The 22,432-nt window shown below is 43.2% G+C and overlaps 2 protein-coding genes across 2 annotated transcripts in view; both read left to right on the top strand.

Moving 5' to 3' along the window:
* Positions 1-22,432, top strand: part of plx (PTB_TBC1D1_like and TBC domain-containing protein plx) — a 172,384-nt gene that overhangs the window by 57,944 nt on the left and 92,008 nt on the right. Inside the window, exon 13 of the mRNA XM_069306560.1 lies at positions 8,099-8,309. Within this exon, the coding sequence (XP_069162661.1) occupies positions 8,099-8,309 (211 nt within the window). The remainder of the gene's footprint in view (positions 1-8,098; positions 8,310-22,432) is intronic.
* LOC138353523 (uncharacterized protein PF3D7_1120000-like) lies at positions 9,333-16,600 on the top strand. Its single transcript, XM_069306561.1, has one exon. It carries the CDS (start codon positions 9,545-9,547, stop codon positions 10,625-10,627), a length of 1,083 nt encoding a protein of 360 aa, XP_069162662.1. The 5' UTR covers positions 9,333-9,544; the 3' UTR covers positions 10,628-16,600.

Here is a 22,432-nt window from a genome sequence, read left to right as displayed (position 1 = left end):
GGTCCTTAGGGACCAAAGGGCCCCCTGGACTATTTCCAGAAAGCTTTTTTCTTGTTGGCTTTGGCTTCTGGGGGTCGGATCAAGGAGCTTCATGCTCTCAGACACAGAGTCTTTTGCTCTTTTGGTCCGGGTGGATGTTTTGTTCATTTGGAGCCGTCTCCTTTTCTGGCAAAGAACGAGATGGCAGATGTCCAGAGGGGTCTGTGGGTTATTGATGCATGGTTGGTTAGGCTGAGAATGCATCATGTTTTGTGTCCGGTTGCAGCTTTATGCTGTTATCTGCACTCCTCGGTTTCAGTGTCCGAGGATGCACTTTGGGTTGACCCGGTTTCTCGCCTCCTGTTGCAGGGCTCGGGTCTCTCAGGTCGTCCGCAAGGTTATCAAGTCTACCCAGTCTGCAGTTTACCCTTGTGCCCATGATGTTTGTAAATTTCCAGCTTTGGCTGCTGTATTTGGCAATGTGTCTTGAGCAGATATTCAGGTCTGGGGGTTTTGGAGATCGAACAGGGTCCTGGCTGCCCGATATCTTGTAAATGTGTCGTAAATGTGTCAGACCCTCAGTGGTCTTGTGTCGCCTTGGGTCGGCGATTGCAGCCAGTTGCCTTATCTTGGGTATGAGTTGTGCAGTGCAGCCGCTTCCCAGGTAAGTTCCTTTATTATTTCTCTAAGTAGTTAGCCCCAGGGAACTGATGGGGCTTCCCCACAGAAAACCAGCATTGAATGTAATTAAATGCCATTTTCTGGGTAGAGCCCCTGAGGCTTTCTGGCACCCACCCTTTCCCCGGTTGGCGGAGTTTTGTTTTTCAGCCTCCAAACTGGCGATCCTGCTGCCGTGCAAACAAGCGGCACAAGGTGTGATAACGTGTTGCTCGTTAGCTTGTTTTTCTTTGGGGGAGTTTCTTGCCGGTGTTCGAACTTAGGTTGTAATATTTCTACCAGGAGGGGACTGTTTTGAAGTGCCTACCTTTCTGGGTGCTCATCCCCGGTCGATGGTAGACATGAATACTTTTATACATAAGAGTTTCATAGGCCATTGCTCCTTTCACCTCTCTGAAGGGACCATGTTCTGGCTAGTGGTCCTCAGTAGGCATGACAACTGCACAAGACGGAATCCTAGTACTGTACTAATATTAGCTAATATCAGTCCAATAACTCCAGGGAGCCTCTGGGGCTCTACTCAAAAAATGGTGTTTCATTACATTCAACGCTGTTTTTTTTTTTTTTTTTTACCTAAGTGTAGGCATAGCTTGTCAGGGAAGCAACCAAAGTATTAAGGGACCAGTTTCACATAAACTTGTTTGTGAATGGGAGACCAATTTCCATATGACTTGTCTGTTTGTGTTCATATTCTCACTGTTCACACATGAACTGCAGTTGCATTTAATAAAGACCAGCTGCACATTGTTATATTTGGTGAATATGCCTTTGTCATTTCTCCTCCAAGTTTGGCCTGAGGTTGGGTTACTGACTGCAAGAGCTTTGAGGCTGATGGGGGTGTCATTGGGGGCGCTGCTCCCTCAGGTATGCAACGAATGCTAGAGCATGCTACTCCACATGCTTGATTTCCTTTTCATTTAAGATGGGCCTAGAGGCTTTGGTTTCCGGGGGTTCTGAAACTTTCCTTCTTGATGCCCAGTCTGTTCCCCTCTGTTAAGGCTCAAGGCTCTGAAGAGGATGTAGGCTCCCTTTCTGGTCCTCCTTCCTCTGTGGCACGGTAAGATTTGGAGTTTAGTGGTAAGATTTGGAGTTTAGTTATGGCCTTGAAGGTTTATTGCTTCATACAGACATGTTCTCTTATTCCCTGTCCTGGTACGAGCTGGAACCCCCTCCTATGCTTCCCTTGTGTTGTATTTCTGGATTCCTGTTTGTGGCCTGGATTCAACCCCCCCCCCCCTTTCCCTGCTCCCCTGCATTTGTTTTCATTGTCTCATCATTCTTTGAGTGTGACTTGGCAAGTCTTATCTCGGTACCTAGTGCAAAAGGTGCACTGTGTACAGTATCTAAATTGGATCCATCATATTTTGCATATGGCTCCTCTTCCACTTCTTGCTGCAGCATTAGGCCCCAACTTCCTCATTATTGAAGTGTGAGACTCAAAGCATGATTGTATCATAGGTCCCACCTAAATAATGCGAGTGAATACAACAAAAGCAGAAAAAACAGGGGATGTAAGTACTAAATCCTGTAGCAGTCCACAATAAGTCCTGTTGCACTTCACATTAAATCCTGTAGCAGTCCACATTAAATCCTGTAGCAGTCCACATTAAATCCTATAGCAGTCCCCCATTAATTCCTATAGCAGTCTCCATTAATTCCAGTACCACTAGTGGCATGTTCTTCATTAAACAGGTGGAAACCAATTCCATCCAAGTCCTTCAAGGACTTGTGGGTCTGAAGCCACTAGGTCTCAATTTCCTCCTTGCTGGCAGACTACCTTTATTTTTATTTTGATAGGTGGTAGTGTGTGTGTGTGTGTGCCTGAAAGCCTGATGGCTTTCAGGCTTTGGGCTTCTTACAGCTCCAGCAGTTGGCTGCTCACTCATTATGTGCTCTTGGGCATTTGGCTCTTGGCTGCTGCTTTTTGCCCCAGACCCTTCTCTCCTATTGTTGTTCTCCCATGAATATGCCCAATTTACCATTTCAGTTTCCAGATAAGGTGAGCTTCTCTTTCGAGGTGACATTGTGAGTATGCTTGGAGTGCTACTGAGAGGTTCGTTCCTGAAATCAAACCTTGAATGTGGTGAAATGCCCTTTTCTGGCGAGGGGCCCCCCCAATAGTTCTCAGTTCCTGCCCTTTCTCTTCTTTCCTGTGGTGTTGTGGGGTTTTTCATGGTTGACTACAGCATAAGGGGACAGGCTGGTTGAGACTCCAGTTGACCTGGGCTACTCCAGTACCTGGTGGCTGTCGGGAGCATTAGATTGCCTTTCCTTATTTACTAGGGGTACCTAATTTCCTTGAAGCAGTCACTTGTTTTGTTGACCCTATGCTTTTTGGTGCCTTTCCCTAGTTTTGATCTCTGATCTGCTCCCCTCACTTTGTATACTGAGCCAGATTCTAGTCCTGGCTTGTGGCAGGCAACTGATGGGTCTCAGAGGCATGGTGTATTTGACTAAGGCTTGGAGGTTCCAGAGCCAGGCTCAGTAGCTACTGGGGCAAACCATAAAATGGCATTTCATTATATTTTACATTTAATTTTCTGTGGGGAGCCCCTACGGCTCCCTAGAGCTAATGGAGTAATATGCGATACATTAGACCAGGGCTTTTGTCAATGGAGTTCAGCATACTGGGGACCACGAGCCAGAACCTGGCCCACTCAGATAGGCAAAAGGAGCAAAGGCTATAGAAACCCCCATGTGGTTGGGGGCATTCCATGTCTGTCATTGACTAGGGTTGGCACCCAGAAAGGTAGTCATAACAAAACAAACCCCACTTGGTAAGAAAATGCAACTGAAAACTGAACAGGGAGGCAGAACTTGCTCTGTAACTCTAGAAAGAAACAAACAAGCAAATGTCACACCTCACCACCATGCCAGGGGAGGGGAAAGGGCCCCGAACCCCCCACACCGGCTACCCAAACCATCCAGTTCGTTGGCTAAAGTGATCCAGGGTGAATGTCATCTCTTACCTCGGTTTCCATTCAGAGATTACCTTCATTGTGTCTTCTGCTGTTCGTGGTGTGGTGGCCAGGTGTACCTGAAGTGTACATGCAGTGCATGCTGCATGTACACTAAGTGCGGGCTGCATGCACTTAGGGAAGCCTTCCCTAAGTATCCTGTGAGTACTACCCTTGCGTGTCAGGGTTATCTTCCCTGGTGTGTTCGGGACGCCATTTCCGTAGGGGTTTTGGCTGCTCGGCATTTACTCCACCCCTTGAAGCCAGATGGAGTTTTGTGGCACTTGTTTGATCTTGTGTAGGAAGTGGTATTGTTGCTGGTTGGGGCATCAAGGTGTTCTGCAGCCAGCTTACCTATGCAGCGGCCAGTTACTGTTTTCTCTGGGGTGGTTGTACTTTTGTGGGGGTTTTCTTTTCTTGTTTTGTGTGCCTGGTGGGGGTCTGCCTGGTGTGGTTATAGGATCACTCACAACATTTTGGTGGCCCTCCATTAGGCCCCAGTGATTGTACATGTCGCAGAGGCTTTCTGTGTTGTGATCTCCCCCCTTGTTAGCTTTGGGTCTAACACCGGTTTGCAACACCTTGACTGGGCTTCCCGTAGCAGTCAGCCTACGGACCCTAGAAAACCCTGTTGGGGTTCAGTGGACCTATGGATGCGTCTTCGAGTTCCAGCTCGCCTTGTGTGAGTTTGATGGTTGCTATGTGCCCTTGTCTCAGAGTGACAGTCACCGCTTTTGCATCTGTCATGCCGCCTGTTAAGTCACAGACACCTTTGACCTGGAGTCTTGCGAGTCGCGTTCTCTGCATATTCTCCAATTACCCTTTCTGTTGACATTGATATTCTGGTACAAGCGGCATCTGCATTGCATGCTAGGTTTAGGTTGTTGCAATGCGGTAGGTTGGTTCCCCACCCAGATGCCCCGAGGCTGCCCTGCTTTGGTTAGGCGTTGTTTGCCCTTCTCTCCCCTACCCTGTTCCCCGCTCCAAAATGTCTGGGACGGGGTTTAGCTGGTGATGAGAATCGGGCGGCTTCGGGGCTGCCTCATTCGGGTTGAGGATCGAGGTATTCAAGCCTGCTCTTCCTGCAGAGGTTTCTGGGTCCTACCAGCAGCCCCCTTCTTTGCTGCCTTTCCCCTGATCTCTGCCTTTTCTTCAGAGGTGGAGGGTGTGGAGGACGGCTCTGCCTCAGGGCCTCTGTTGCGGGTTCCCGGAGTTGTAGGGGAAGTCTGCTAGCAGTTCAGGAGCTATTTGTCCCAGGTTTGTCCCTCCTCTCATCTGCTGTATTTCCCACATTTGCTCGCATGATTTTGGCTCTCTTGCGTCAGCTGCGTTTCCTTTTGTTTTGGTGGTCGTTTTCTTTTCTGCGGGTTGTTTCCCCGCCAGGGCGACGCTGCTGTTTGTTTACATGTGGGCGTTTTGGAAGCGATTTTTCCGCTGTTTTGTTTCTCTTTATTCTGTTCATCTGGAAATGTGTGTTTTTTTTTTTTTATTGCCCGGTTTTGTGTTTTCTGTCTGTGTTTGGGTCTGGGCCCTGGGTTTTAGGCCAGGACCCAAAACCCAGGGCCCAGATCCAAACACAGACAGAAAACACAATGAACCAATGAACTCCATTGTCCCTAACCATTTGCTTTGCTTGCTCCCATGCCTTTTGTCCCTTGGATTTTGGTCCGTTTCTAGCCGTTTAACCAGGGGTTCAGTCTGGGTAATGTGTTTTGCCCTTTCTTTCTGTGGTGTTTTTCCACTGACAAATGTGGTGGTTTGGGCTCCCCTCGGGTTCGTTTCTGGGTTCCTTTGGGCTCTTCGGTTTTGTTCAGAAAATGTTCTTCCTCTCGGGTTTCCCCTTTGGAGGTCACTCAGGTCACTCGACAGTTACCCGAGCAGTTGCACGGGGGGAGTCTGAACTTTGCCGTGCTGGTTTATCAGCTAGATCCGGTCTGGCTTTGGCGTCTGTTCCGGTTCCTTCGGGTCCTCCCTTCCACCTCTCTCGGGATCGCCGGGTTTGGCCTCCAGGGGCCTTGTGTTGGTTGCTGTGTTGCCGGCTTCCTCTTCGGGTTTTTTGGGGTTCAGTGCCTTGGTGCCTACTCGAACCCTCGCTCAATGTATTCACGGATGCGTTGTCACTTGGCTGGGGTTTTGTGACAAGTGCTCACCAGTCTGGCCAGGGACAGTGGGGTGCGTCCTTCTGTGGGGCTCACAGAACGGTGCAGGAGTTCGCAGCAGTTTGGCTGTTGCTTCGGTGGGTTTGGGTCGCTCGGGGGTCAACAATCTGGCTCCATTCAGACTGTTCTCTTTGGTCCTTGCCTATTTGGGGCTGGTCACTATGAGTGACTCATCTGCTGGATTCTCTGGGTTTGGTTCTTCAGGCAGTTCATGTCTGGGGAGTGTCCAACATCCTGGCAGATGGTATGTCCCAGTTCATTCCTTTCTCCATGGAATGGATGGTTGACACTGACTCCTTCAGTTGGCTCTGCCGGACGTACTGGCACCTGGAGGTGGACCTCTTCACATCGGCGTGGTCTTGGCGTCTCCCCATATATTAGGTACCATTTCCCGACAGTGAGGATGTCTTGGTAGACGCCTTTCGGCAGTACTGGTCGAGGTGGGGTTACCTGTACCTCTTCCCCCAGGTCCAGCTGTTGCTTCAGGTCCTGGCTCATTTGGAGGCTTACCATGGGAGAGTAGTCCTGTTGGCCCCTTGGTGGCCAGCCCAGCCTTAGTTTCAGGCCCTGCTTCCTGGTTTTTGGACAGGGTGCTCTCTTTTCTGTCTTCTCGGTTTGTGGTGGCCCCTTTGGTTCAAGATTGTTTTTCCAACGTCCTTTTTCTGTTGGCATTGGCCTCTGGGGGTTCAGGTTGGTGAGCTTTATGCTCTCCTCTGGTGCAGGGGGTTTCTGTTCTTTTGATCCTGGTGGTAGGTTTATTTGGTTGCAGCCTTCTTCTTTTCTGGCGAAGAACGAAATGGCCGCTTTCCGGAGGGGTCCTTGGGTAATTGATGCTTAGTTGGTCAGGTCGGGGTGCATCATGTATTGAATCTGGTTGTGGCTCTTCGCCGTTACCTGTGCGCCTCGGCTTCTGTGGCCGGGAAAATGCTTTGGGTTGGTCTGGTTTCCCACGTTCCCTGTTCCAGGGCTTGGGTCACCCATAGGGTCATTAAGTCTAGTCAGCCTGTGGTCTATCCTCATGCCCACGACATTTGTACATTTGCTGCTTTGCCTGCCGTCTTTGGCAACATATCTTGGGCTAACATTCGGGCGCGGGGATTTTGGAGGTCGAACAGGGCCTGGTCACCTGTTATCTCATCAATATTCCTGGTCCTATTCTTCCATGTGTGGCTTTGGGTCGCAGGTTGCAGCCAGTTGTCTCAACTTCGAATTACGGAGCAAGTGGCATCCGCCTCCTGGGTAAGGCCCTAATTCCTTCTCTTTGGTTATGTAGCGCCAGGGAGCCGGAAGGGCTTCCCACAGAAAACCAGCGTTAAATGTAATGAAAAGCCATTTTCTGGCTGAACACTCTCGCCCTCTAGAACGGCCTATTGACATAGCTCGAGTGCATGGGGGAGTTGTGTAAAACCCTGGTTTGTGCTTAGGAGAGGCTGCAGGATCCAGTAAGTTCAGTAGAACTTTGGTTTCAACTCTTTTTTAACCATGTCGTAGCTCAGTCGATTAAGGCAGCGTCTGGGATGCTCTCGGACGCAGGTTCGAATCCTTGTCACGGCCCTTGTGGATTTGTTCATTTCTGGCTGAGCTCCAGAGGCTTCCTGGAAACCCTCCCTCCCTCCCTCTGGTTGGCTGGTTGGCTGTTCCATTTCCTTTTTGATGCTCAGCCTCCGAACTGGATCTCTTGGGTAGCTGGTGCGAGAGGTCTGGGGTTTCCCCCCTCCCTCTCCTGGGCGGGGGAAGCTGTGCGGACTGGCGGTGAGGTGTGACGTTTGCTTGTTTCCTTAAGTTGTAGGGTGAGTTCTGCCTTCTCTGTTCGGTTTTCGGTCACATTTTCTTACCAAGTGGGGTTTGTTTTGTTATGCCTACCTTTCTGGGTGCCAACTATGGTCGATGGCAGACATGGAATGTCCCCAACCCCATGGGGGTTTCTATAGCCCATGTTCCCTTTGCCTCTCTGAGTGGACCGGGTTCTGGCTTGTGGTTCCCGGTAGGCTGAACTCTATTGACTGAAGCCCTTATTTAATGTATCACATATCAGCCGATAACTCCAGGAAGCCTCCAGGGCTTACCCAAAAAATGACGTTTCATTACATTCAATGCTGGGTTTTTGTATTTACAGTACTACTTCAGAATATTGTGATGTAATTTATTGAATGGAGTTAAATGTTTCTTAATTTGATTTTCATTGTGGGAAATTATTTGTGTGTGCATGTATATATCGTAGAATTGTACTTTATCATAGTTAATTCTGTATTAGCGGCTTCAGTTATTAAGTGACAAATGATGTATTATTGTGGTGATAAAATGTCAATCTTATTGCATTGTTAGGCTTACCAGCTGCCAAAGCACACGTCACCATTAAGAAGCGTTTATCATCTCTGCCCGAAGAAGAGAAAAGTATTTTGATAGCCAAGTATGAAGGAGCAGAAACACCTGATACACAGTTACAAAACAACATTTTGATGATGCTCCTGAGAGCTCACTTTGAGAACAAGCAGGCCATGCACTCTCACACAGCTCTTCCTGGTGGGGGTGTCAGGTTAGTTTTTCCTGATATTGCATTACTATTATGAGTGACAGCTAAAAGCTTTAATAATTAGTTTCATTATTCATTATAAACTTGAATGTATATATATGTATGCTCTGCAAAAGCATGTGCATGCTCCTTCAACCCCAAACACACAACATGCACACACACACACACACACACACTGGGCTGGGAAGACGGGACACCACGAGCGTAGCTCTCATCCTGTAACTACACTTAGGTAATTACACTTAGGTAATTACACACACACACACACACACACACACACACACACACACACACACACACACACTTATATTATGTGAGAAATCTTTAAAGAATTCTGATAAAGAAAGAGATCTAGGAGTGGTTCTAGATAGAAAACTATCACCTGAGGACCACATAAAGAATATTGTGCAAGGAGCCTATGCTATGCTTTCTAACTTCAGAATTGCATTTAAATACATGGATGGCGATATACTAAAGAAATTGTTCATGACTTTTGTTAGGCCAAAGCTAGAATATGCAGCTGTTGTGTGGTGCCCATATCTTAAGAAGCACATCAACAAACTGGAAAAGGTGCAAAGACATGCTACTAAGTGGCTCCCAGAACTGAAGGGCAAGAGCTACGAGGAGAGGTTAGAAGCATTAAATATGCCAAAACTAGAAGACAGAAGAAAAAGAGGTGATATGATCACTACATACAAAATAGTAACAGGAATTGACAAAATCGACAGGGAAGACTTCCTGAGACCTGGAACTTCAAGAACAAGAGGTCATAGATTTAAACTAGCTAAACACAGATGCCGAAGAAATATAAGAAAATTCACCTTCGCAAATAGAGTGGTAGACGGTTGGAACAAGTTAAGTGAGAAGGTGGTGGAGGCCAAGACCGTCAGTAGTTTCAAAGCGTTATATGACAAAGAGTGCTGGGAAGACGGGACACCACGAGCGTAGCTCTCATCCTGTAACTACACTTAGGTAATTACACTTAGGTAATTACACACACACACACACACAGGTGAGGTGGGTGAGGTGAAGCTGGAGGAGGCAGAAGTCACACTGCAGCAAGCTCCTGGAAATATCGAATTACCTAAGTATTGGGAACAGGTTGAGGGCTATAGTGGTGTCCCAGGTTACATAAAGGTTCTGGGAAGAGTAAAAGCAAATAAAATACAATAAACAAGTAAAACTGAGTGAAAATAGCCGAGTGGAAAAGTTTGTTTTGGTCTAGAACAAAATCAAAGATGGCCGCCGCCACCACCCCCACTGAGAAGGTAGACACACCATCAGATGATGGTTTCAAAGGATTCTCAACACAAGATATAAGGAAAGGAGGTGTTCTTGGCAGGTTAGAGATAATTGAGGACATGCAAATGAAGTATGAAGAAAAAGTGCTTAAATTAGAAGAGGACAATGGAGCTCTTTGGAGTGAGCTTTGCACTCTAAAAGGGAGTATGCTTCAACAAGGTAAGATTATTACTGCATTAACAGACAAGGTAACAAATCAGGAGGAGCAAATCAAGGAACTAGTGAAAGAAAATGAGGCATGGAAAGTGAAGTGTGGTGACTTTGAAGAAATAAACAAGAAAATAGACTCATATGGTGAACAACTCCAAGCAAGCCTAAGGGCTAACATAAAGTTAGGTAAGGATCTCCAACTGGAAACTTCACTGACAACTCACATAGAGGAGGTGAATAAAGAACTAGAAAAGTATAAAGAAGAAATAAAAGCGACATATGCTCAAGTTGTAAAAGAGAAAGAGACTATCAAAGAAGTGTGTTCGGAAGTCAAAACCAGAAATGACCAACAAGAAGCAGAAATTAGGCAAGCAATTAGGAAAGAACTGGTTACCAACAGTAAACTGGTACAAAACACTGCAGATAGAACTAAGTCCATAATCATTTTTGGATGTTTAGAGAAGGAAATTTCATCTAGGGTGGACCGAGCGGCAGAAGAGATGAAAATCATAGAGAAAATAGTAGGTTTAGGAGAAGGCTCAAAGGAAAATGTCAGTGATTTTAGAAGAATAGGAAAATATGAGAAAGAAAAGAACCGCCCCTTAAGGGTGACCTTTAATGGAGTGAAAAACATGATGGAAGTGCTAAGAAATGCCAGGAAACTGCAGAGTGATGAGGTTGGCAAATCTTGGTCAATAAGACAAGACCTCTCCAAGGAAGACAGAGAAAAGCTGAAAATGAACTTAATTGAGGCAAAACGGCTAAATGGGGATAGAAATGAAGAAGACAGAAATTCTTTTTTTTACAAAGTGACAGGGACTGGAAAGCTTGTGAAATGGTACATAAAAACAAAGCAACAAGATCAGTAGTGGAAGGGGGAGTAAAGAGCAAAGGAAAAGGGAACATGTTCCTGAAAATTGTATATACCAACATAGATGGAGTGAGGTCAAAAACTTTGGAGTTGCAAGATATAATCCAGCTTAGGGTCCCAGATATTGTTGCATTATCAGAAACGAAACTTGAAGGAAATATAATAAATGAAGTCATATTCCCAAGAGGCTACTCAGTTTGGAGACGTGACAGGAAAACTAGGAAGGGAGGAGGAGTGGCTGTACTGGTGAAAAAACACCTGAAGGTAAAAGAGTTAATATTTGAAAACCCTCGAGATATTGACATAATGGCATTGCAGGTCTGGAATCAGGATGATAACCTGATAATTGTAAATACCTACAGCCCACCAGCAAGCAACACGTGGACAAAGGAAGAACTGGATGACAAACGAGAGGGCCTCATAATGGTCATGAGAGATATTATTGTACAAGCAGATAAAGATAAATCACGACTGTTGATACTGGGGGACTTCAACTTTAGAGCAATAGACTGGGAGGCCTATGAAGCAAGAACGGAGGACTTTTGGACATGCAGATTTGTGAACCTCATTCTGGAGACATTCTTGTATCAACACATAAAGCAAGCCACAAGAATGAGGGAAGGAGATATACCGTCAGTACTGGATCTAGTATTCACCAGGAAAGAAGAAGAGATTTTTGACATCCAGTACCTTCCTCCCTTGGGAAAGAGTGATCACGTCCTGTTAGACATTAAATATGCTTTAAGATATCATCTAGAAGAAAATGGGGACATTGAAACAGTTGGTAAACTCGATTTAAAGAGAGGCAACTATGGGGAACTTCGAAATTTTTTTAATGAGTGTAATTGGACAGAATTGTTGCTAGGCAGGGAAGTAAATGAAATGTATGCCAAATTTTTAAAAATATACGAGGAAGGCACACAAACATTCATACCAAAACAGAGATGCAGGACCAGAAAACAGGATTGGTTTGACAGAAATTGTGAGAGGGCAAGAGACCAAAAGACACAAAAATGGAATCGGTATAGGAAGAGGCCAAACCCCCAAACATACCAGCGATACAAAGATGCGAGAAACAATTATACAGCAGTAAGGAGAGAGGCAGAAAGAAATTTTGAAAAAGGGATAGCAGATAAATGTAAAACAGAACCGGGCCTATTCTACAAATTCATAAACAACAAATTGCAGGTAAAGGATAATATCCAGAGGTTGAAAATGGGAAACAGATTCACGGAAAATGAAAGGGAAATGTGTGAAACATTAAATGAAAAGTTCCAAAGTGTGTTTGTACAAAATGAAATCTTCAGAGAACCAGACACAATAAGAATTCCAGAGAACAACATAGAGCGGATAGAGGTGTCTAGAGATGAAGTGGAAAATATGCTAAAGGAGCTCGGGAGGAACAAAGCAGCTGGCCCAGATGGCGTTTCACCATGGGTTCTGAGAGAATGTGCATCTGAGCTCAGCATTCCACTTCACCTGATCTTTCAGGCATCCCTGTGTACAGGAATCGTAGCAGACGTGTGGAAACAGGCTAACATAGTTCCAATCTACAAAAGTGGCAGCAGGGAAGACCCCCTCAATTATAGACCTGTATCATTGACAAGTGTAATAGTGAAAGTATTGGAAAAGCTAATCAAAACTAAATGGGTAGAACACCTGGAGAGAAATGATATAATATCAGACAGACAGTATGGTTTTCGATCAGGAAGATCCTGTGTATCGAATTTACTCAGTTTCTATGATCGGGCCACAGAGATATTACAGGAAAGAGATGGCTGGGTTGACTGCATCTATCTGGACCTAAAAAAGGCTTTCGACAGAGTTCCACATAAGAGGTTGTTCTGGAAACTGGAAAATATTGGAGGGGTGACAGGTAAGCTTCTATCATGGATGAAAAATTTTCTGACTGATAGAAAAATGAGGGCAGTAATCAGAGGCAATGTATCGGAATGGAGAAATGTCACAAGTGGAGTACCACAGGGTTCAGTTCTTGCACCAGTGATGTTTATTGTGTACATAAATGATCTACCAGTTGGTATACAGAATTATATGAACATGTTTGCTGATGATGCTAAGATAATAGGAAGGATAAGAAATTTAGATGATTGTCATGCCCTTCAAGAAGACCTGGACAAAATAAGTATATGGAGCACCACTTGGCAAATGGAATTTAATGTTAATAAATGTCATGTTATGGAATGTGGAATAGGAGAACATAGACCCCACACAACCTATATATTATGTGAGAAATCTTTAAAGAATTCTGATAAAGAAAGAGATCTAGGAGTGGTTCTAGATAGAAAACTATCACCTGAGGACCACATTAAGAATATTGTGCAAGGAGCCTATGCAATGCTTTCTAACTTCAGAATTGCATTTAAATACATGGATGGCGATATACTAAAGAAATTGTTCATGACTTTTGTTAGGCCAAAGCTAGAATATGCAGCTGTTGTGTGGTGCCCATATCTTAAGAAGCACATCAACAAACTGGAAAAGGTGCAAAGACATGCTACTAAGTGGCTCCCAGAACTGAAGGGCAAGAGCTACGAGGAGAGGTTAGAAGCATTAAATATGCCAAAACTAGAAGACAGAAGAAAAAGAGGTGATATGATCACTACGTACAAAATAGTAACAGGAATTGATAAAATCGACAGGGAAGACTTCCTGAGACCTGGAACTTCAAGAACAAGAGGCCATAGATTTAAACTAGCTAAACACAGATGCCGAAGAAATATAAGAAAATTCACCTTCGCAAATAGAGTGGTAGACGGTTGGAACAAGTTAAGTGAGAAGGTGGTGGAGGCCAAGACCGTCAGTAGTTTCAAAGCGTTATATGACAAAGAGTGCTGGGAAGACGGGACACCACGAGCGTAGCTCTCATCCTGTAACTACACTTAGGTAATTACACTTAGGTAATTACACACACACACACACACACACACACATTTTTGGCTGCAAAGAAAAGGCGATAACATCTAGGTCAGAAAGAGCTGTAGAAGAAGCTAAAGTAGTAGATAAAATTGTTGGCCTCGTGGAAGGTCTTACAAACAGAGAGAATGTGTGCGACTACAGGAGAATAGGCAGGTACGTAAAAGGGAAAGATCGACCTTTGAGGATCACCCTAAACGGTGCCAAACAGATGGAAGAAGTACTAAGGAATGCTAGAAAATTGCAAAGGGATGAGGATGGGAAAGGGTGGTCATTAAGACGAGATCTTTCAAAAGAAGATAGAGAGAAGCTGAAACTGAACCTCGCCGAGGCAAAACATTTAAATGAGAGCAGGAATGAAGAAGAAATAAATTCTTTTTTCTACAAAGTGATAGGGGTAGGCAAACCAGTAAAGTGGTACATAAAGGCAAACCAACAAAATCAATAGAGAGAGGGGGAGTGAAGAATAAGGAGAGGGGGAACAAGTTCCTGAAGATTGCATACACCAACATAGATGGAGTGAGATCGAAGATACTGGAGTTAAGTGATGTAATACAGCTGCAGACACCAGACATTGTTGCACTCACGGAGACAAAACTTGAAGATGTAATTTTAAATGAGGTCATATTCCCAAGGGGCTACTCAATTTGGAGACGGGACAGAAAAATTAGGAAAGGCGGTGGCGTTGCTGTGCTGGTAAAAGAACACCTAAAGGTGAAGGAAATAATGACTGCCAATCCACAAGAAGTTGACATAATAGCACTAGAGATCTGCTATGAGGATGATAAACTAATGATGATAAATGCATATAGTCCACCGCCAAGCAGCACATGGTCAAAGGAGGAGCTAGATAGTAAACGTGAAGGTCTTATAACAATAATGAGAGAGATTATAGCGAGAGCGGATAACGATAGATCACGACTGTTGATAGTCGGTGACTTCAACTTGAAATCCATAGACTGGGAAGCATATGAAGCTAAAACAGAAGATTTTTGGACCTGTAAATTTGTAGACCTCATCCTGGAAACATTCTTGTATCAACATGTTAAACAAGCTACGAGGATGAGGGAAGGGGACGTTCCCTCCATGCTAGATTTGATATTTACCAGGAAGGAGGAAGAGATATTTGACATTCAGTACCTTCCTCCCTTGGGTAAAAGTGACCATGTCTTTTTGGGAATAAAGTATGCAATGCGTTATAAGCTGGAAGAAAATAAGGAGGTTGAAGCAGTTGAAAAACCAGACTTCAGGAGAGGACATTATGGTGACCTTAGAAATTTTTTTAGTGAGTATAATTGGACAGACTTGATGCTAGGCAAGGAAGTGAATGAGATGTATGGCAAGTTTTGTGAAATATATGATAAAGGCACAAAAAAATTTATACCAAAACAGAGATGCAGAACTAGGAAACAGGATTGGTTCAATAGAAATTGCGAGAGGGCTAGAGACCGAAAGACACAAAAATGGAATCAATACAGGAAGAGGCCGAACCCCCCAAACATACCAGCGATACAAAGATGCGAGAAACAACTACACGGCAGTGAGGAGAGAGGCAGAAAGAAATTTTTAAAAAGGGATTGCGGACAAATGTAAAACAGAACCAGGTCTATTCTATAAATTCATAAACAACAAATTGCAGGTAAAGGATAATATTCAGAGGTTGAAAATGGGAAATAGATTCACGGAAGATGAAAAGGAAATGTGTGAAACACTAAACGAAAAGTTCCAAAGTGTGTTTGTACAAAATGAAATCTTTAGGGAACCAGATACAATAAGAATTCCAGAGAACAACATAGAACACATAGAGGTGTCTAGAGACGAAGTGGAAAAAATGCTCAAGGAGCTCGGTAAGAACAAAGCAGCTGGCCCAGATGGCGTTTCACCATGGGTTCTGAGAGAATGTGCATCTGAGCTCAGCATTCCACTTCACCTGATCTTTCAGGCATCCCTGTGTACAGGAATCGTAGCAGACGGGTGGAAACAGGCTAACATAGTTCCAATCTACAAAAGTGGCAGCAGGGAAGACCCCCTCAATTATAGACCTGTATCATTGACAAGTGTAATAGTGAAAGTATTGGAAAAACTAATCAAAACTAAATGGGTAGAACACCTAGAGAGAAATGATATAATATCAGACAGACAGTATGGTTTTCGATCTGGAAGATCCTGTGTATCGAATTTACTCAGTTTCTATGATCGAGCCACAGAGATATTACAGGAAAGAGATGGTTGGGTTGACTGCATCTATCTGGACCTAAAAAAGGCTTTCGACAGAGTTCCACATAAGAGGTTGTTCTGGAAACTGGAAAATATTGGAGGGGTGACAGGTAAGCTTCTATCATGGATGAAAAATTTTCTGACTGATAGAAAAATGAGGGCAGTAATCAGAGGCAATGTATCAGAATGGAGAAATGTCACAAGTGGAGTACCACAGGGTTCAGTTCTTGCACCAGTGATGTTTATTGTGTACATAAATGATCTACCAGTTGGTATACAGAATTATATGAACATGTTTGCTGATGATGCTAAGATAATAGGAAGGATAAGAAATTTAGATGACTGTCATGCCCTTCAAAAAGACCTGGACAAAATAAGTATATGGAGCACCACTTGGCAAATGGAATTTAATGTTAATAAATGTCATGTTATGGAATGTGGAATAGGAGAACATAGACCCCACACAACCTATATATTATGTGAGAAATCTTTAAAGAATTCTGATAAAGAAAGAGATCTAGGAGTGGTTCTAGATAGAAAACTATCACCTGAGGACCACATAAAGAATATTGTGCAAGGAGCCTATGCTATGCTTTCTAACTTCAGAATTGCATTTAAATACATGGATGGTGATATACTAAAGAAATTGTTCATGACTTTTGTTAGGTCAAAGCTAGAATATGCAGCTGTTGTGTGGTGCCCATATCTTAAGAAGCACATCAACAAACTGGAAAAGGTGCAAAGACATGCTACTAAGTGGCTCCCAGAACTGAAGGGCAAGAGCTACGAGGAGAGGTTAGAAGCATTAAATATGCCAAAACTAGAAGACAGAAGAAAAAGAGGTGATATGATCACTACATACAAAATAGTAACAGGAATTGACAAAATCGACAGGGAAGACTTCCTGAGACCTGGAACTTCAAGAACAAGAGGTCATAGATTTAAACTAGCTAAACACAGATGCCGAAGAAATATAAGAAAATTCACCTTCGCAAATAGAGTGGTAGACGGTTGGAACAAGTTAAGTGAGAAGGTGGTGGAGGCCAAGACCGTCAGTAATTTCAAAGCGTTATATGACAAAGAGTGCTGGGAAGACGGGACACCACGAGCGTAGCTCTCATCCTGTAACTACACTTAGGTAATTACACACACACACACACACACTACCACACTTCCACAGTCATACAGCACCCACCATCCCACACTATAGTGCTGGGGAAGGCTATGCAAGTGGTGTTCCAGATACCATCAATATACCGAGATCACTGATAAAAGGTGGACTGTGGTGATTGTTGTGAAAAATATATATATAACTGGAAAAAACATTTGTCTCAGGGTCTCTGAACCAGAGCCGAGGAAATCACTACAAATATGGAGGATGGGGCAGGACTGGATGGGTCAGGATCGTCAGTTGAGACAACAGAAGAGGCAGTCTTAAAAGGTTTTACTCAGAAACAAATACAGGAAAGTGGTTTTCTAGGTAGCTTAGAGATAATTGACGATATCCTAAAGAAGTGTGAAGAAAAAGTAGTTAAATTAGAAGAAGAAAATGGAGCTCTCAGGAGTGAGTTTCACACTTACAAGGAAGTTTTCTACAGCAAGGTAAGAAAATTACTGAATTAATGGACAAGGTAAAGATTCAGAAGGAACAAATCCAGGTACAGTACTAGTGTAAGATAATGAGGTATGGAAAGTGAAGAGTTGTAAATTTGAAGAAATAAACAAGAAAATAGACTCATATGGTGAACAACTCCAAGGTACCCTGAGGGCTAACATGAAGTTAGGCAAGGAGATGCAACGAGACACTTCATCGATGACTCGCATCGAGGAGGTTAATAAAGAACTAGAAAAGTATAAAGAAGAAATAAAAAGTATGTGCAAGTTGTAAAACAGAAAGAGATGATCAAGGAAGTGTGTTTGGAAGTCAAAACCAGAAATGACCAAGAAGAAGCAGAAATTAGGCAAGCAATTAGGAAAGTACTGGTACCCAACAGTAAACTAGTACAAAACACTGCAGATAGAAGTAAGTCCATAATAATCTTCGGGTGTTTAGAGAAGAAAATATCATCTCGGGTGGACAGAGCAGCAGAAGAGATTAAAATCGTAGAGAAAATTGTAGGTTTAGGAGAAGGCCTAAATTCAAAGGAACATGTCAGTGATTTTAAAAGGATAGGAAAATATCAGAAAGACAAGAACCGCCCCTTAATGGTAACATTTAATGGAGTGAAACGCATGACGGAAGTGCTTAGAAATGCCAGGAAACTGTAGTGTGATGAGGATGGCAAACTTTGGTCAATAAGACGAGACCTCTCTAAAAAAAGCAGAGAAAAGCTAAAAATGAACCTAATTGAAGCTAAACGTCTAAATGGGAATAGAAATGAAGAAGAAAGAAATTATTTTTTCTACAAAGTGTTAGGGACTGGAAAGCTAGTGAAATGGTACATAAAAACAAAGTAACAAAATCATTAGAGGAAGGGGAAGTAAAGAACAAAGGGAAAGGGAACATGTTCCTGAAAATTGTATATTCCAACTTAGATGGAGTGAGATAAATATTGGAGCTGAAAGATATAATTCAGCATAAGGTCCCAGATATTGTTGTATTAACAGAGACGAAACTTGAAGAAATTATTTTAAAAGAAGTTGTTTTCCCAAGTGGCTACTCAGTTTGCAGACGTGACAGGAAAACTAGGAAGGGGAGAGGAGTGGTTGTGCTGGTGAAAAAATGCCTGAAGGTAAGAGAGTTAATATTTGAAAACCCTCAAGAAGTTGACATAATGCCATTGCAGGTCTGGATTCAGAATGATAAACTGACAATTGTAAATGCCTACAGCCCACCAGCAAACAACACATAGACAAAGGAGGAACTGGATGACAAATGAGAGGGCCTCATAATGGTCATGAGAGAAATTATAGTCAAAGCAGATAAAGATAACTCACGGTTGTTGGTACTAGGGGACTTTAACTTTAAAGCAATAGACTGGGAGGCCTACAAGGCAAGAACAGAGGACGTTTAGACAGGCAGATTTGTAAACCTTATTCTGGAAACATTCATGTATCAACAGGTCAAGCAGGCCACAAGAATGAGGGAAGGGGATGTTCTATCAGTACTGGATCTAATATTCACCAGGAAAGAAGAAGAGATATTTGACATCCAATACCTTCCTCCCTTGGGAAAGAGTGATCATGCCCTGATGGACATTAAATATGCTTTGTGATATAATCTAGAAGAGAATGGGAACAATGAAACAGTTGATAAACTTGATTTCAAGAGAGGACATTATTAGGGAACTTAGAAATTTTTTAATGAGTTTAATTGGACAGACTTTTTGCTAGACAAGGAAGTAAATGAGATGTATGCCAAATTTTGCAAAATATACGATGAAGGCACACAAACATTCATACCAAAACATAGATGCAGGACCAAATAGCAGAAATGGTTCAAAATAAATTGTGAGAGAGTCAGAGAGGAAAAGACAAGAAAATGGGTTCAGTATAGGAAGAGGCCTAACCCACAAACATACCAGCACTACAAGCAAGCAAGAAACCAATACACATCAGTGAGGAGAGAGGCAGAAAAGAACTTTGAGAAAGGTGTAGCAGACAAATATAAAACAGATCCAGGTCTATTCTATAAATTCATTAAAAAAGCTGCATTTAAAGGATAAAATCCAGAGATTGAGAACTGGAAACAGGACTACTGATAATGAAAAAGAAATGTGTGAAATGCTAAATGAAGAGTTCCAAAGTGTGTTTGTACAAAATGAGGATTTCAGAGAGCCGGACCAATTACAGTGGAACCTTGGTTAACAAATGTAATCCGTTCCGGAACCAAGCTCGTCTTGCGAAACGAATTTCCCCATTTAAAATAACGGAAATACAATTAATCCATTCCACCCCAAAAAACTCTCGAAAATGAAGAAACTGTGGTAGGAAGTTGTCATGGGAGGTAGATGGTGTCAGTGGTGGAAGTTGTTGTCATTAGAGGCAGGTGGTGTCAGTGGTGGAAGTGGTCAGGAAAGGCGGGAGTGATAATGGGGTCAGGGGAGGCAGGTGGTATTGGAGGTGGTGAGCTCTGGCCTGAGTTATCAGCTAAGTGGCAACACATGGCTGGCGCCGGCTGCGCCTCGATGCTTCACTCGCTGTCTGCTTTTCAACAAATTAGCTGAGAAAATGTTACCACTTCAGTTGTTGTTTACACACAGCTCTATCATATTCCATAGTCAGAATGAAGAATTCATAATAAATGGAGGTGTTAATGGAGAGGGGATGTATTAGGAAGGGGGGGTTAGAAAGAGAGCTAGCCTCTACCCTAGTCAACATTTTAGGGAGTGTCAGGCATGGTGAGTCGAGACGCACCCACCAAGTCTGGCCTGAGTGATCAGCTAGCTGACTGCTGATCACCTCACTGCTAGTGAGATCAGTGATTACCTCTCTGCTAGTGAGATCAGTGATCACCTCACTGCTAGTGAGATCAGTGATCACCTCACTGCTAGTGAGATCAGTGATAACCTCACTGCTAGTGAGATCAGTGATAACTTCACTGCTAGTGAGTGTGTGTATGCGCCCACAAATCTTAGCCTTACCTCCGGTAAACCCTCCACCACTGACATCACCAGACTTCTGACACCATTCCCTACCACCAGACTTCTTTGACATCACTAGACTTCTGACACCATCTCCCACCACTAACACCACCAGACTCGATACCTCCCCCTAACATCAATATGAAATTTTATTATGTAATTATAATACAGTGGAACCTCGATTAACGAGTGGTTCTATTAACGAGTTTTTCCAGTAACGAGCAAGCCACTCGCAGCAAATTTGTCTCTATTGACGAGCTCGCCTCTATTAACGAGCAAAACCACATGGTGCTTCCTAGCATCTCGCGGGTTCTCGCAAATTCTCGGACGGCTCCGACGCCAGTGTTGTTGTTGTATCGCACACGACAAGCATCCTTCTGGATTTATTTGAGCTTTTCTTTGAGTTTTTAGTGGTTTTGTGACTACAATTTGTAACACACGATGTCTCCAAAGAAGCTGCTTGCTAAAGATAGTGTTGTCAAGAGGAAGAAAGACACAATTACTGTGGATTTGAAGGAAATTATAGCAAAGCATGAGTGTGGTGTCTGTGTGACTGATCTCACAAGGGAGTATGGCAGGTCCTCATCAACAATTTACACCATTAGTAAGGGAATAGGAGGTAAGGGAGGATGCAGCCTCTTCCACTGAGATCAGGGAAGTGTTTGGAATGTTTGAAAAGGTGAACACATTCTTGGAAAAGCTGCCCTGATAAAGCAGTGACAACCTGGTGTGTGAAAAGGTTTAATTAATTTATCATTTTGTGATAACACTTTGTGAAAGTGTTATCACTTTCGCAGGTATATGTCGCTTGAACGTGACACACATTTTTCTCTTGAATGCACCCAAACACCGCACTCAAGCGTCATTTGAGCAAATATTTCTATAAAATCCAATTCTTATCCGATCAACTTGGGGATTGTATACATGTTTGCCATGAAATTTCCGTTTTCTCTAATAACCACATTGCCTCTTTGGGAGAATGGCATTGTATTGTATCTTCGTGGTAAGACCATTATATTGTTGACACGACGAGTGTAATCGACGTAGTTTTTTATTTGGTGCTGGTCTAACGCATTCTTGTGTGACATTTGAAATGAAATTTGGGTGAAATTCCCAAGAAGAGAGAGTCCGCCTGACTCAGAGGTGGATTCTCCTTCCACACCATAACCCCTCTCCTTCCCACCTCTCCATCGTCTCCCTCAAGTCAGCAACTACTCTTCATAAGGTAAAGTAAACATTAAAATACTGCAACAAAGCATTTATATTTACATGTGCAGTATTATATTTACATAAAAAAATGTCATACAAGTATGGATGTTTTTGGGAGTGGAACGGATTAAATTTATTTCCTTTATTTTAAATAGGGAAATTTGTTTCTTAAGATGAGTTTTCCAGGTAACAAGCTCGGTGCCAGAACGGATTAAACTCGTTAATAGAGGTTCCACTGTACTGTACATGTAATTACTGTACAGTATTATAAATGTTTTACTGTTTTCAATTGTACTTTACCTTATGAAGAGTTGTTCAAATCTGCAGTAATTGTGTCTTAACTCTTGACATCATATCTTTAGCAAGCAGCTTCTTTGTCGACATTGTGGGTTAAAAATTGTAGTCACAAAACCACAAAAAACAAAAGAAAAGCACAAATAAATGCAGAGGGATGCTTATCCTGGGGGATAAAACAACAAAACTGTCGTTGGAGGCGTCCGAGAATTTGCGAGAACCAGCGGGAACGCTAGGAAGCACCACGTGGTTTTCTAGTTAACCGATCGGATGCTCGTCAATCGAGACAAATTTTCTGCGAGTGGCTCGCTTATTACCTGAAATGCTCAAAGATGGGGCTGCTCGTCACCTGAGGTTCCACTGTACCAATTCCAGAACATGCCATAGAATACATAGAGGTATCTTAGGACGAAGTGGAAAATTTTTTTCATGGTGCTAGGAAGTAATAAAGCGGTTGGACCTGATGGAGTTTCACCTTGGGTGCTGCGAGAATGTGTGACTGAGCTGAGCATTCCACTCCAATTAATATTCCAGACATCCTTGTGTACAGGAATCTTAGCAGATAT

The sequence above is a fragment of the Procambarus clarkii genome, chromosome 58 (assembly GCF_040958095.1).
Source record: "Procambarus clarkii isolate CNS0578487 chromosome 58, FALCON_Pclarkii_2.0, whole genome shotgun sequence".
Lineage (NCBI taxonomy): Eukaryota > Metazoa > Arthropoda > Malacostraca > Decapoda > Cambaridae > Procambarus > Procambarus clarkii.
Note: the sequence above shows the minus strand (reverse complement) of the source record. Positions and strands in the feature narration are given on the sequence as shown.

What these genes read in the sequence shown, in the direction of transcription:
- LOC138353523 (XM_069306561.1), top strand. Translation starts at nt 9,545, where the DNA reads ATGGCCGCCGCCACCACCCCCACTGAGAAGGTAGACACACCATCAGAT.